Here is a 16,208-nt window from a genome sequence, read left to right on the forward strand (position 1 = left end):
TTTTGAACCATTTTGATCCCTTTCTCACATTCTTTCCCTTTTTCTCCATCCCTACATTGATCCTTGGGGTCTTTAGTATCCACATAGATGATCTTGATGAGTGAGTCTTCCACTGCCCGCTTTCTATCACCCCTCCTTTCTTCTGACCTGCTCCACCCCACCTCGCCCATTCACCAACTTGGACACATTCAAGCATATACCTGCTTTCAAATATGACCATGTTTCCCCTATACTAAAACAACCCTCCCTTGATACCACAGCTCCCTTTAGTTATCACCCCATCTCCCTCCTACAATCCCTCCCCAAGATCCTTGAGTGAGTCATCCACACCCACTGTCTCAAGTTCCTCTCATGAAACCCTTCCAATCTGGATTCCATCCTCCTCACTCCACAGAAACTGCACTCTCAGAGGGCTCAAATGATCTCCTTCTTGCCAAATCCAATGGCCTCTATTCCATCCTAGTCCTCCTCGATTTCTCAGCTCTCTTCAACACTGTGGACCACCCCCTTCTCCTGGAAACATTATCCAACCTTGGCTTCGCTGACACTGTCCTCTCCCGCTTCTCCTGCTATCTCTCTGGCTGCTCATTCTCAGTCTCTTTCGCGAGCTCCTCTTCTACCTCCCACCCCCTAATGGGGGGGGGGGCGGGGGGGGGGCGTCCCTCAAAGTTCAATTCTGGGTCCCCTTCTATTCTCCATCTACACCTAATCCTTTGGGCCCTGCCAGGAGACCACCCCCTTCTGCATTGGCAGCGAGCCGCATGTGTTCGTCTATCCCTTGCCCCCTCCACTTTCCAGTTCTTCCCAGCCCGCCCCGCCTGCCAGTGGGGAACATTACTTTAACTGAGCGAGAATCTCAGGTAGCTCAATAACACTGCAGTAATCCCCGACGCTCGCTAAAAATAGGATCCCTTTAAAGTGGAGTGAGGGAAAGTGGGTCAGAGAAACCCGGGTTGATGGTCAGGCTGAGACCTCCTCCTGGAACTGCCACTGGGCCATTTCCTCAGTCCGATACACAGTTCCTCAGAGACACAGAGATCTGGGGCTTCTCAGTGGGCTGGCTACTAGCTAAATGGAGAAAATTGGAAAGGAGCCGAAAAGAGCAATGATGCCAAGTGGATAAAGCACCCCCCACCACCCTGAAACAGTGCCCCAAACCCCACAGCACTTATGTATATATCCGTAGTTTTTTTATTTATATTATCGTGTCTCTCTCTAGAATGTAATCTCGTTGTGGCCAGGGAAAGTGTCTACCAACTCTGTCATATTATACTCTTCCAAGTGCTTAGTACAGTGCTCTGCACACAGTAAGCGCTCAATAAATATGATTGACTGATCGATTATTGAGCACTTGGGAGAAGCAGCATGGCTTAGTGGAAAGAGCACTGGTTTGGGAGTCAGAGGATGTAGCTTCTAGTCCTGGCTCCACCACTTGCCTGCAGGGTGACCTGCATTTATTAACTCCTTACTCTATGCTAGGCACTGTTCAAAGTGATGAGGTAGATAAACCAACCAATTTGGACACAGTCCATATCCCACATGGGGCTCATAGTCTTAATGCCCATTTTATAGATGAGGTAACTGAGGCACAGAAAATTCAAGTGACTTGCCCAAGATTATAGAGTAGGCAAGTGGTGGAGCCAGGATTAGAACACAGGTCCTTCTGACTCCCAGGTCTGGGCCCTATCCACTAAACCACGCTGCTTCTCAAATCATTTAACTTCTCTGTGGCTCAGTTTCTTCATCTATAAAATGGGGATTCAATACCTGTTCTCCCTCCACCTTAGACTGGGAACCCCATTTGGGACAGGGTCATGGGTTCTAATCCTGGTTCTGCCACTTGTCTCCTTTGTGACCTTGGGCAAGTCACTTAACTTCTTTTTGCCTCAGTTCCCTCATCTGTAAAATGGGGATCAAGACTGTGAGCCCTAGGTAGGACAGGGACTTTGTTCAACGTGATTATCTTATATCTACCCCAGCGCTTAGAACAGTGCCTGGCACTAAGTACTTAATAAATACCATAATTATTATTATTACTGTATCTCTACTGTATCACGTAGTACAATGCGTGTCACACAGTAAATGCTTGGCAAATACCGTGACTATTATTGGGGAGTCCAATAGCATTGGTAGACACAGTGTGCTCTCTGTCCTTTTGGAGCATTCATTATAAGGAAATGTTTCCTTACCGATTCCCTCCGAGCCACATAAAAGTTTTCCATAAAATCTTCCTACGCAATCACAGGCACTTCAGCCTGCGGCCTTTGCTTCAATTTTGCCTCAACCATTGCTATTTTTTAGAAAACCATAAGTTCCTTGTGGACAGAGAACGTGTCTATCAACTCAGTTCCGTTGTACTACCCCCAGCGCTTAGTACACTGCTCTGCGCAGAGTAAATTCTCAATAAAGGCCATTGATGGAATACTGAACTGTGTCCTTGCAGTAAGTTGAAGGTCCAGGGAGATTCTTCATAGCTAAGGTCACAGTGACCCCTTGTGGATGTATCAAAATTTGGGCTTTTTTGAGAATTTCTTGAGGTTTTCCTATTGTCTCCGGGACGTTCTGTAAAGTCTGCGGTTCTTGGGAGAATTTTCCCTTTGGATCAGGGACTTATTGCACTTCCATCTCATCTCTCTCACTGTCAACCCCTTGCTCACGATTTCTTCCTGACTGGAACTCCTTCCTCCTTCAGGTGCGTAGTACAGTGCTCCACACGCAGTAAGTGCTCAATTTATGGTATTTCTTAAGTGCTATGTTAGGCACTGTTCTAGGCTGGAGTAGATACTAGATAATCGGGTTAGTCATATTCCCTGTTCTGCACAGGGCTCACAGTCTTAATCCCCATTTTACAGATGAGGGAACTGAGGCCCAGGAAAGTGAAGTGACTCACCCAAGGTCACACAGAAGACAAGTAGCAGAGCCAGGATTAGAATCCATGATCTTCTGACTCTCAGGTCTATGCTCTATCCCTGTTGCTTCTCCAGTTGATTGATTGATTCTTCCAGCAGACAAGTGTCTCACCGTTACAGCCGACCTGGTGGACCCTGGAGCAGCACGGCCTAGTGGTAAGAGCACTGACTTGGGAATCAGAGGACGTGGGTTCTGATCTCAGCTCTGCCACTATCTGCTGTGTGGCTTTGGGTTAGTCACTTCACTTCTCTGTGCCTCAGTTACCTCATCTGTAAAATAGGGATCAAGACCGTGAACCCCATGTGGGACAGGGACTGTGTCCAAACTGATTGCCTTGTGTCTACCCCAGTGCATAGAACAGTGCTTGGCACATAGTAAGTTAACTAATACCATAATTATTATAATTATCATCATTAGGGCCTTCTAACTCCCAGCCCCTTCTCTAGACACTAGGCCATGCTGCTCCTCGCTGATTCTGGCAAGGAGCCACAGGGGCTTTCCTGTTTTCCTCATCCAGCCACTACCCCGCGTCCAGGCCAACGAGGCAACACAGACCCTCCCCAGGAGCTGGGACGGCCCCCACATCTCTGATGGGCAGTCTCTAGCCCTGGATTCCCGCACCCACAATCCCTAACCATCTCTTCCTCCGGCCCTTCACCGAAAATCCTGCCTCTCTATTCCCTGGTCGCAAGAGCGGGTGACCTAGAAATTGAAACGACAAAGCCGGCAGATGGAGAGGCGCTATAAACCGCTCGTTTATCAGATCATCTGGCAGGATTTCACCGGACTAACGTGCCGTAGCACAAAATGCGCCAATTGGTCATGGAACCTGCTTCTGGCTTGGCGCTACTGGGGTGATCCGGGCCTGCCCCGTTGCTCTCTCACCTTGACATTTGTGCAGCGGACCTTCTCTCTCCTCACCCAACCCCACTGCCCGCCCTCCGCCTCTTCCCTCTCTGACCACCGCCGCCGTCTGAGCACACTGCTTCTGCGATAGAATTGATCGGGGAAAGCAGATGCCAACAAGCCCTTGGCCTCCTAACTGATCTAGGATGATGATTTTCCCAGCACCTGGGAAGCTGCCCATGCCACAGGATTGCTGCCTGAGACTTGTCGAAGCAGTTCTGAGGAGAGCAATCGGAATACATTGTAAGAGGTGTTTTGCTGCACCACCTGCTCCAACACACGTGGGAACCTGAGGGACCCCAAAATAGAGGCAGTGGTTTGGGAGTGGTGGGGAGGAGGCCGGGGGGGACTGGGCGGAGGGCTCCCCCTAGGAGGACCGAGTGATTTCCCCCGCCTCACTCCGAGAATGGAGGATGGGAAGGAGGGGGGCAGGTTGTCTCACCTCTGGGGGGCTGGCCCGGGGTGGGGACAATCAGATTACATTGTAAGAGTTGTTTTGCTGACACAAATACACACACCCCCACACACATGCCTGCTGCAGTGCTGCCAGGAACTCAACAGATGGTGCGTCTCCTTGGTGTCAGACTGTGTGGCTGAGAAAGCCCGGTCCTGGGGGACCTTCCGACCGGAAAATACTGCACACCTTCTCCTGGAGGAGGGGTGGGGAGGCTGGCTGGCTGAGGACCCTTTAAGGCCTGTGTCGTTTCTACATCCCATGGGGAGATCACTGACTGCCTTCACCAATGCCCCACAAGGAAACATGGGCAATGTAACACATCCTGTGCTGGCCACAGAGTGTAACTCGATGACTCCAAGCTCTCCTTTTTCCAGATTTAATCAGTCAATATGATTTTTGAGCACTTATTATTGCTAAATATATATTATATATAATGATAATAATAATAATGGTATTTATTCAGTGCTTACTATGTTCCAGGCCCTGGACTAAGCACTGGAGGGGAATAGAAACAAATCAGGTTGGACACATTCCCCGTCCTATATTAGGCTCACAATGTACAGATGAGGTAACTGAAGCACAGAGAAGTGAAGTGGCTTGCCCAAGGTCACACATCAGACAAGCGGCAGAGCCTGGATTAGAACCCAGGTTCTTCTGACTCCCGGGCCCGGCCTCTATCCGCTAAGCCACACTACTTCGTCTCAAACTAAGCACTTGCGGAAGGAGAATAGAGAGACACAATCCCTGCTCTTAAGGGCTTTACAGTTTAGTTGGGAAGGCAGACACTAAAATAAATTATAGATGAGGAAGTTATTGAGTATAAAGATGTGCATGTAATTGTGGTACTTATTAAGTGCTTACTATGTGCCAAGCTTTGTACTGAACTCTGGGGCAGATACAAGATAATCAGGTCCCACGTGGGGCTCACGGTCTAAAGGAGAGGGAGAACAGGTATTGAATCCTCATTTTACAGATGAGGGAACTAAGGCCCAGAGAACTGAAATGACTTACCCTAGGTCTCACAGCAGGTACAGGTAGAATGGGGATTAGAACCCAGGTCCTCTGACTCCCAGGCCTGTGCTCTTTCCACTCGGCCATGCTAAGTGATGTAGGGGGTGGAAATGGGATGAGTAGCAAAGGCTCGAGTAAATAGGTGATGCCAGTGCGGGAGAAAGTAAGGTGGGGAGATGAGAAGTTAGTCAAGAAAGGCTTCTTGGAGAAGATACATTTTTAGTAGAGCTTTGAGGATGGGGAAAGTGGTGGTCTGTCAGAGATGAAGGGAGATCCAGGAAGGAGGGAGGATGTGAGAAAGATGAGACTGAGGTATAGTGAGTAGGTTGATGTTAGAGTGAAGTGTATGGATTGGTTTCTACTCGAAGAGTGAGGAAAGGGGGAGTGTAAATTCATTGCGGCCAGGGGATGTGTCTCTTGTTACATTGTACTCTCCCAAGTGCTTAGTTCAGTGCTTTGCACACAGTAAAAACTCAGTGAATATGATTGAATGTGAATGAATGAGCTGATTGAGAGCCTTAGAGCTCATTGTGAGTAGCTTCTGCTCAAGAGGGAGATAAATGGCCATTCCCGGAGGTTTGGGAGGAGAGGGAAGATGAATGCTGTCTTCTTGCAGGCCACGAGTGTTTCTCGTGGGGTGGCCTGGGACCCCCAACTTGCTTCCAGCCTTTGCCTTCCCTTTCTAGGTCAGGGTGAAGACAGGTGCATCGTCTCAACTGCAGTACCTATCTGCGGGAAGCTCAGGGCCCCAAATCAAAGCCTGGGAAACCAAAGTATTGGCGTTGGCAGGGGACAGGAAGCAGGCTGGTTGAATCCTGGTAGGGTGGCACATCTCGGGACTAAGTGCCACCTGAGAGCACGGCTGGGGCGTGGGCATCGCGGGGAATTGCTCAGACTGTCTGGATTGGTAAGCCCCAAAGCTACTCTGCCAATTCATTAAGATCCTTGTGGGCAGGGAACATGTCTACCAACTCTGTTGTATTGTACTCTCCCAAGCGCTCCGCTTACAGTAAGCGCTCAATAACTCTCACTGAGGGAGTGCAAGCTAGCCACCAGAAACTTCGCCCTGAATAAAAGCAGGATAAAATGAGAGGAAACAAATTCTGAGCGGGATGAAAACTGGGTACCCTCTCAATTACCCGTGGAGGGTAAGCGTGGGGGGACACTGGCATGGATAATTGGCTCGGGGGGGAATCTCTACTCAGTCACACTCTCCCCAATCTCTCCCTGAAGCCTCTCATTAGTGCAGCTGCTGGGTCAACACATTTCACTACGCGCAACATGGCACAATGACCTCATGTGTAAGCTCGATGTGGGCAGGGAATGTGTTTATTGTTCTATTGTACTCTCTCAAGCGCTTAGTACAGTGCTTTGCCCACAGTAAGCACTCAATAAATACGATCAAATAAATGAGTGACAAATGAACACGGCAGCGCGGTTTAGTGGATTGAGTATGAGCCCAGGAGTCGGAAGGACCCAGATTCAAATCCTGGCTCTGCCACTTCCCTGCTGTGTGACCTTGGGCAAGTCACTTCACTTCTCTGGGCCTCAGTCATCTTGTCTTTCAAATGGGGATTAAGACTGTGAGCCCCATGTGGGACAGACACTGTGTCTGACCTGATTTCCTTGTATCCACTCTGCTTTGTACAGTGTCTGGCACATAGTAAGCACTTAGTACCACTACATGGCAGTCATAAATTGCATGGCTTTTTTGTATGTTAACTGCTCAAGGGCATCCTTTCATCTGGATCTTCTGCAGGAAAAGGTCACTGACCTCTGGGTTAGAGAAGGAAGTCAGAGGTGATAAATCTTCAGTTCTAAAGAAACAGCCTAAGGATGTTTGAAATAATCCAATGGGTCTGTCCATCTGGGGCCTAAACTAATCTTCATTATTATTAGGAAGCATTATGGCTAATGAAAAAGCACAGACCTGGGAGTGGTGGACCTGAGTTCTAATCCTGACTCCGCCACTCGTCTGCTGTGTGAACTTGGGCAAGTCACTTAACTTCTCTGTGCTTCAGTCTCATCTGCAAAATGGGGATTCGAAACTTGCTCTCTCTCTACTTAGACTGTGAGGCCCATGTGGGACCTAATTACCATATACTTACCCCAGTGCACAGTACAGTGTATGGCACAGAAAATGCTTAACGAATACCACTACTGCTTTTTTTATCAACAGCATAAGATTAAATTCATTTTTCAGCAGCTTACTTTATATTCACATTATTCCAGGATAAAAACAAGAATTCAAGTTTTTACTATAGCCCTCATTTCCCCAACCCACCCATTCCTCTGAGTCACTTTTGCACATCCCATATACTCTATTTCCCCTATTTGTAATTTCTTTTCATTTCTGTCTCCCTCTCTATAATGTAAGCTTGTGGGCAGGGATTGTGTCTACCAAGTCTATCGTATAGTACTTTTCCAAGGACTCAGTACACCGCTTGGCACAGAATAAGCACTCGATACAAATCAATTACTGATTCTGAACTCACTCTGAATCTTGTACAGGGAATGTGCCAGATTCCAGCTGCTTCCAGGGCCAATTTTCCCAGGGAGATTTGAAGTCTGAAGAACCCTTTTCTGAAAAGGGGGTAAGAAGCATCACTTCTGGAACTGCTCCAGCCATTAGGCAATGGGCCTAGGAGTCAGAAGGACCTGGGTTCTAATCCTTATCCACCACACATCTACTCTGTGACCTTGGGCAAGTCACTTCACTGGGCCTCATTACCTCCTCTGTAAAATGGGGATTAAAAGTGTGAGTCCTATGTGGGCCAGAGACTGTATCCAATCTGGTTAACCCCAGAGTTTAGATCAGTGCTTGGCACATAGTAACTGCTTCACAAGTGCCATTATGATTATTATATTTACTGAAAGAGGCCTAGGCTGAGAAGTGCCCAAGCCAAAAAAAGACAGATAGCCCTACTAGGGAAGGATATGTTGTGATACCACTCAACTGTAACAGGTAAGAAAGTCTCCTCTTCAGCTACTTCCAAAGCAGCAATAGCAGGGAGGTTGGGGCCCGGTATGGATTTACTGAAAGAAAAAAGAAACAAATAAAAGCTTATGGGGGTTTCATCTACACAGAAGATGGGAGGAACAAAAGTCCTCTAGACTGCACTCAGTACTAGCACTCAGTAAGTGCTCAAGAAATACCACTGTTTGAAAGAGAATGGCCACAGAGGAAGTGTTCTGAAGCTTTCCGATTTAGGCCAAGGAGAATATCCTATGAATCCCCAGCAAGGAAAGTCGGCTAAGGAAAAGCCTGGGGAGGAATTGGCCCAAGATACCACGGCGGCTGCTCAGCAAGTACGAGAAAGTTAAAGGATGAGGTGAAAAGTCGGATAAGAGAGCACTGGGGGGTTTATGTGTTCACAGGAAAGCGCACAGAGAGCACCATTCTGCCCGGGGTGGCCAGTATGAGGAGCATGTCTGCCAGCTGCTGCCTGAACTCATTCCTTAATTTGAATTCTTGGAGATTTAGGAAAAGATTCCGGAAAACTGAGGTCCCCGGGTCCACCTACTCAGGGTTGAAAGAGGCCTACCATCACTCAGTTGGATGATGGGCAGGACTTCATTACTCCCATTTGCTATTAAGGGTACAAACCAGAATCCCAAAAGGTATCTTATTTTAAAACAACACGACCTCTTCCTCTTCAAAGCCCAAAGGACAGAAGACATAGACTGTGAGCCCGTTGTGGGCAGGGATTGTCTCTACTTGTTGCTGAATTATACTTCCCAAGCACTTAGTTCAGTGCTCTGCACACAGTAAGTGCTCAATAAATACGATTAAATCAATAACAGACTGTGCATTGCCCTAAATGATCTAAATGGCCAAATGACAGTGATTTGCCGACCAAAGAAGCAGCATAGTGGACTGGATAGAGCACGAATATGGGAGTCAGAAGGTGATGGGTTCTAACCACTCTCCGCCACTTGTCTGCTCTGTGGCCTTGGGCAAGTCACTGTAATTCTCCAGGCTTCAGTTACCTCATCTGTAAAATGGTGACTGAGACTATGAGCCCCACATGGGACAGGGACTGTGTCCAACCTCATTTGCTTGTATCCACCCCAGCACTTGGTACAGTGTCTGGCACATAAGTGTTTAAGAAATGCCATTATTAATATTAGATTTTTTTTAATAGCCTTTGCAATCTCTTCATTCTTTTTTTCTCTGGCTGTTTTGGGGCGACAGCCAAGTCTTCTTGTGCAGAAAGAAGGGAACCGATAAACGTTAAATTGCCAAGTCACCTTATTCTCTCCCTTCTGAGAGGTTTTAATTCAGAAGCTATGCAGTCGGTCCATTTAATTTCTTTATTCCAAACATCACATAAATTAAATACATATTTTCCCATGAATATTACAAATATACATGAAGTGAATATTGCAGCATTGAAGTTTGGCCTCCCTTAGGCACCAAGAAAGGCCAAACAGAGTTGTGACCACATGGATCTGTCCTGTTCTGAGTCAGTATGAAAGAGAAGGTGCAGATTGAAAATTTCTAGTACATGTATGTGATAATACCATTTATCTATCTTTTAACAGGTAAGAGCATGATTTCATTTTAAGTTTATCTACATTAGAACTTGCTTGTTCAAACCTGCTCAGGTAATTGTATGAAAAATACAAGATCAGATTCTTAATTGGTACAATCATTTCACAACTGCAAATTTAAGGCGCTACCGATACCAACTCCACTCGCATGAAAGATACGCTTGAATTGAATAGACCACTTTCCAACAACGCCAAAGTAGCTTTTCCACAGACTTCAGTGGGAACACAGAAGGGCAAGCAACCATGAGAGGTATAGCAGGTCAGTTCCTGCAAGTTGTATAAATTTTGACAAAACTATTAAGGTTCAAATGGATGACAAAGGCCCCAGTGGCATTTTTGTGAATGGTCCCTGAAAAGCAAAAAGTTAAAGTTATACCGGCTGCTACCTTTCTGCACCGACCCAGCCTCTTTGCTTGGGCAAACCACCTTAATATGCTCAGGGCAGAGTCTTGGTCCAAATTCTCCTCTGACCCGGGGGGCTTCCTTCCATCCTGCTTTTCTTTACTCTTTACTTCTCTTACGTTTTCCTTTATGCTGGAAGACTGGCCTCGTCTTCCTGGAGGGGAGACGGATGTCCCGTGTTGGGCAGACTTGCATGGCTTAGGTTGCTGCAGTCAGGAACCTATTTTACCACACCTCTGCATATGAAACATAATGTTGCATAGCGGGCGCTTGAAACCTTTCCTGGGCAAAGGCTAATGTCCTCAACTTTGCAGGCTTCAGATACGGTACTTGATCTTTTAATGTTTTAGGTAATTATCATAATGTGGCATTTGTTTGCTCGGGTGAAACGCAGAGTGCACTCCAAAGAGGCAATCTCTTGCATGATTTTTCTGGACTCGACAGATTTTGGATCAACAATTAAGCTTTGACTCTGTGGAGTCTTTAATTCACCGAAACGTTATACTCTAAGAGCAGAGTATTGTATTTGGCACCAGCAGAGATGGGGGAGTGCAAGAAAATCAATAGCATTGGGGGTGTTCAGTGTATCCTACCTGTATATGTGGCTCTTTAAAAAGGCTCCCACCTCCCGCCTGCCTGTGTATTAGGGGCTGTGGGGGATGGGTCTAAGCCTGCCCAACTGAGCTGGGATGGAAATGGGAAGTGAGGAAGAAGCCTTTTATTAAAGACATCACCTACCTGCCATTTCCTGTCACACAGGAAATATGCTAAATATCAAAGACCTCCACATTCTGCTTCAATAACCCATAATTATCCATCCCAACCTGCAGATTGTTCCCCTATTTCCCCCCTCCTGGCATTTGCTAACCCGATCTGCTACAGTTTCAACAAAAGTTGGTAGACGGTTTCTAAATTTGGAAATACTCCGGGAATTTTGCAGGTGGGTGGGTGAAAGACCAAGGAAAAGGAAGAAAGGAAAGCAGCACATAAGTACCCTGATTAAAAAGGTTAAAAAAAAAACAACCAAAAACTGTGGAGAAAAATTATCATTTTCTCTAGTAACTGTCATATAGATACTGTGAGATTAGATATAAACAAAAAAGTCCTTAAGAACACAGAAAATGACAAGATAGGTGTGCTGACCTGAATAAACAGAAAATCCTCCTGAATGCCTGGAAAATGACTACACAGTCCCTGGTTTTAAACATGGAATTCTACATGAGGGGCCTAAATAAAATCGGGGCCAGCTTTTATATGAAATAAAGATGTAATGGATTGTGATATTAGAAGTAAACAAAACTAAAATCAACCATTTATTTTTGAGCATTCTACTTGATTTCTGGCATTCTGATTACCCAAGAGAATTTGCAGAGCATGTGAGGCCAGTAGTGAATAATAACAATAATAATAAAAGTACTCGTTAAGCCCTTATTATGTGTTAAGTACTGTTCTAAACGCTGGGGTAGATACAAGTTACTCAGGTTGGACACAGTCCCTGTCCCACAGGAGGCTCACACTCTTGATCTCCATTTTACATATGTGGTAACTAAGGCCCGGGGAAGTGAAGTGACTAGCCCAATGTCACACAGCAGACGAGTGGTAGAGCCAAGATTCTAATCCTTCTGACTCCCAGGCCCGGTCTCTATCCACTAAACCATGCTGCTTCTAATACTGGCCATAGGTCCAACCAAAAAATCTTACATATCATTTGGGATCAGGGTTTTATCCTCAAAATCAGAAGGAATGCAAACAAACACTTCTGAATCTCCTCGTTCAGTTTTCATTCTAAGGGAACAACCCAAAACATTGAGTTTTAAATTCATTTTTAAAGTCATTTTGTTTTTGACCTGTCCTTTACAAATCTTCTAAGGTGATGGAACTAGAATTGTCTTTTTCCCCGAGCCTGGAAACTGGTTCGGTCAGATTTGAGAATTCAGATTTCCCGTGCCCTTTTAAGGCTTTTGAGTCTTTCTCTGGGATTTCAAGTTTGTGTGTGGGTGTGTGCATGTGTGAACACTTCTTCAGAGTGTTCCTGGGGCGTGTTTAAATGGATATGTGGCCTTGTGATAAGTTATCTGTTCCTAAAATGTACTCGGAATCCTAGGTTACTGCCAGACACCCACTTGGTATTACACAATTTTTCTAACTTAGATGCTCTTTCCCCAGAGTATGAAAGTGATTTTTTTAAAAAAAAAAAGGCACTCCCAAGGGGATGGCAGAAGCAGCAGTTAGCTGTCCTGGGCTCTGGGAGTGAATCAGACAGAGAAGCAGTGTGGGCTAGTGGAAAGAGCCTGGGACTGGCAGTTGGGGGGGAGGACATGCGTTCAAATCTTGGCTTCAACACTTGCTGTGTGTGACCTTGAGTAAGTCAGTTTGCTTGTTGGCACCTGTTTCCTCATCTGTAAAATGGCGATGAAATACCTGTTCTCCCTCCTACTTAGATTGTAAACTGAAGGAGGGACAGGGACTGTGTCCAACCTGATTATCTTGAATCAACCCAGTGCTTAGTCGGTACTTAGCATGAAGTGAGCTCTTAGCAAATACTATCACTATTACTATTATTATTATAAGAGGACTAAGCAATCAGTCACTTTACAGATTGAAGACACTTAGAGTCTGAGCACCCAAGCCAGTTCTGAAGAGTGCCAAAATGTTGCACTCCTCTATAGTACTCACTCTCAAGAAGGTAAAAAAATAAGATACAAAAGAAAAAGAATATTTAGGATAATATGATGAGCACAGAGGAAGAGGAGGGATAAAAACAAACAACGATCGTGGTTTTAGCTGGATCCTGTAAAATTCCTTCATGTGAATTTTGGGTTGCTACCCTTCAGGCAAAATGGAGACTATAGCCAAATCTTCTAAGTAGACTCCTTTTATTACTGTAGGGATGGAAGATGAAGTCCTAGGAAGTTTAATGAAGGGATTATTCCAATGATGGTAAACAAAATTCTTAAAAAACAACTGTAAAACATATCATAAAATATCATATATCCTGTCCCTAACTCTTGCCTGACTGTTGACCTCGGACAAGTCACAACTTCTCCATGCTTCGGTTTTCTCATCTGTAAAGTGGGGATTCGATGCTTGGTCTCCCTCTCTTCTAGACTGAGAGCCCCACGTGGGACAGGGACTAGCGTCTGGCCTGATTATCTTATGCCTACCCCAGCACTTAGTCCAGTGTTTGACATGGAGTAAGCGCTTAAAAAATGCCATAATTAACAAATCCAATAATTCTCACACTTACAAATTTTCAAGCCACTACTGAGATAGAAAAGGTTTTCTAAGAAGAAAGCTACAAAATGTTCAGTGCATATTATGAGTTTTCATGAACCACTTATACTAAAAGTCTTCTGCAACATTCCTTTTTTTTTCTTGCTCTCAAGAGCCGGCTAATGACTACAATACCAAAAGTTGAATACTTTTAGTCTGTCAAACATTTTTTGAAGCGATCACCTTTCAAAACTCGTTTAGGCAAATTGGTTTTAAATGACATCTGTATTGAGAGAAGAGATTCAAAACACGAAAATTAGGCACTTTAAACATCTGATCATCAAATATTTTCCAAATTCTTCTTTAAATGTTGCAGGCATCTTTAATGACTCCAAGGAGATCCCACGTTAATTTTTCCCACTTACTAGAAGGAATTTTATTTATCGGAACACAAATGACTGGAACTAAAGTAATACTGTCAGTTTACTGTCTAATAATTTGCTTAATTGACACACCAGCAACATTTGCTATTACGAAATACATTTCGAAACTCCTAAACACCACACACAATGGACGAGGACAGTAACGTGACAAAATTTCTCATTAGTTGTCTTTCATTTACCAAGCAGTCCGGGCCCCTTTTCAGACTGAGATCGCTATCATGGACCTAGACTTGCATCAGTTGGTATATAAATTAAAAAAACAAAACAAAACGGAAAAACAACTTACTAGCACGGGTCAAGTTGTTTCGACAAACACGGTTCCAACCTACTACGCGTTAGGTTGGCATGTTATTTGTACATTCAAGCATTCTTCCTAAAGCGATACACCTGGTCGGGTAGTTGCTGGATAGCTGTTTCCAAAAAGAAGGGGTTCATTTCTTGAGCTGGCTTTCTCGTAAGATACACGCACACGCATATACAAATACACACCCTCCACACTGCAGTGTGATTTCCTGGGCTCTGGATTGAAACTAACGACCATTTTACAGTGGTCTTTAACTTCCTCCCTTTTAACTGCACAGCTTGGTCTTGTCTGCACTGTACTTCAGACCAGCTGTGCTACTTTTAGGTGATTCCAAGATGAAGACACACGTCTGTCTCGGATTAATTTTGACAGTCACTTGATAACGACATGCAACCCACAAAAGGCTACCAAATACCACTCTATTTAGTAGCTATTACCGTTTGAGACAAATTACCTGCCTCTCTCTCAGGCAACCCCTTTGACTGATCAGCTTTATAGGGGTGGACGGTCTTTAAGAGAGGATGGAGGGTGGATGGCATTCGGAGCACTCTGTGTCAGTGATGGGCTCTGCGAAATTTTCCTTCCACCCACAAAATTCTGTCCTTTCATTGACCCGCCGTGGGGAGCGTTCGGATCAAAAAGCATTTAATTCCGCATGAGCGATTTCCCGGTCAATTGAGCTCTCTATCCCAGCCAAACGCAAACAGCACATAAGCCACTTGTGGTGTTCTAGTGCTTTCGGCACGAGTGTGTTGCAGGCTAGAAGCTTCCGCTACGAAGAGTTGTTTCTTACGCTGTCCTCCGCTACTTCCGACTCTGTCGGGATTGTTTAGCCACTCTATCTAAAGAGGCTGAGGTTTCACCACGAGGTCAGGCACGGTGAGTAGAATTTGGTGGGTGGTGAGGACTCCGATTCATATGACCCTGAAATTAAACGTGTCATTTCCCCAACCAAAACAAAGCGCTATTGGCCTTGGCGAAGGGGCCTCTGGCAGTCTTGGGAACGAGATCGACAATTCTTTTTCTGCCCCATTATACACTAGCCCGGGTCATCTGGGCCTTTTGCGTGTGACAAATATTAATACCCGTCTGATGGCGACTAGGCGGTCTTTAAGAGAGGTCATGCCGAGTATAGCCAGCTGAGCCCTGTTTTCTAACGGTAACACTGCCAGCAGCCACCAATACCAAGCAGGGCCACTAGGATTGCTCTGTAAAAGAAATATCGAAATGCAGATTTAGTCATTAGACCATAAATGGAAAGAAAGCTCTCCAAATAACCAACCTGAAACTGTGTGGCTCGGTGGAAAGAGCACAAGGCTGGAGATGGGAGACCTGGGTTTCCAACATTTGCCTGCTGTGTGACCTAGGACACATCAATAGACTTCTCTGTGCCTCAGACCGATCTGCTTATCCCAGCTCTACCTCATGCCGAGCACAGTTATTAGCCTTGGGCTGGTTATGAGACATAGGAGTTAAAGGCCACTCAAGTCTCATTTCACCATATCCTTAAAATCCAGATTACTTAATAATGATAATAATAATAGTGGTATTTGTTAAGCGCTTACTATGTGCCCGGCACTGTACTAAGCACTGGGGTAAATACATGTTAATTGGGTTGGCCACAGTCTCTGTCCCATACGGAGCTCAGAGTCTTAATCCCCATTTTACAGATGAGGTGACTGAGGCACAGAGAAGTGAAGTGAGTTGCCAAAGATCACACAGCAGACAAGGGGCGGAGCCGGGATTAGAACCCAGGTCCTTCGGACGCCCAGGCCCGTGCTCTATCCTCCAGGCCAGATGCTGCTTCAGAAGAAAGCATGTCAGAAGGGAAAGTCCATGTTCTTTTAAGGAATTGACCCCCGCCCTCTCATTGCTCTGACTGACAAAAACTTGTGATTAACAGGAACGGCGATCTCAACCTTCACCATTCCGTCATGATCCGGAACTTCTGAGAGCTCAGAAAAAAAGCACCTATGCCTCCAACAGCACTTACAAGGACCTGTTTCAC

At 45.5% G+C, this 16,208-nt stretch overlaps 1 protein-coding gene across 3 annotated transcripts in view; it reads right to left on the reverse strand.

Annotated features, from left to right (window-relative positions):
- LONRF2 (LON peptidase N-terminal domain and ring finger 2) overlaps positions 1-16,208 on the reverse strand; it is a 91,646-nt gene that overhangs the window by 33,085 nt on the left and 42,353 nt on the right. Inside the window, exon 12 of one of the 3 annotated variants that reach the window (XR_005661162.1) lies at positions 8,242-8,320. Coding sequence is in view for 2 of the 3 variants with exons in the window: in XM_029048245.2 (XP_028904078.1) it covers positions 15,250-15,408 (159 nt within the window). In the remaining variant the exon portion in view is untranslated. Of the gene's footprint in view, positions 1-8,136; positions 8,321-13,388; positions 15,409-16,208 lie in introns of those variants that run through there. The other 2 variants (XM_029048247.2, XM_029048245.2) reach the window with 2 other exon arrangements.

The sequence above is a fragment of the Ornithorhynchus anatinus genome, chromosome 20 (assembly GCF_004115215.2).
Source record: "Ornithorhynchus anatinus isolate Pmale09 chromosome 20, mOrnAna1.pri.v4, whole genome shotgun sequence".
Lineage (NCBI taxonomy): Eukaryota > Metazoa > Chordata > Mammalia > Monotremata > Ornithorhynchidae > Ornithorhynchus > Ornithorhynchus anatinus.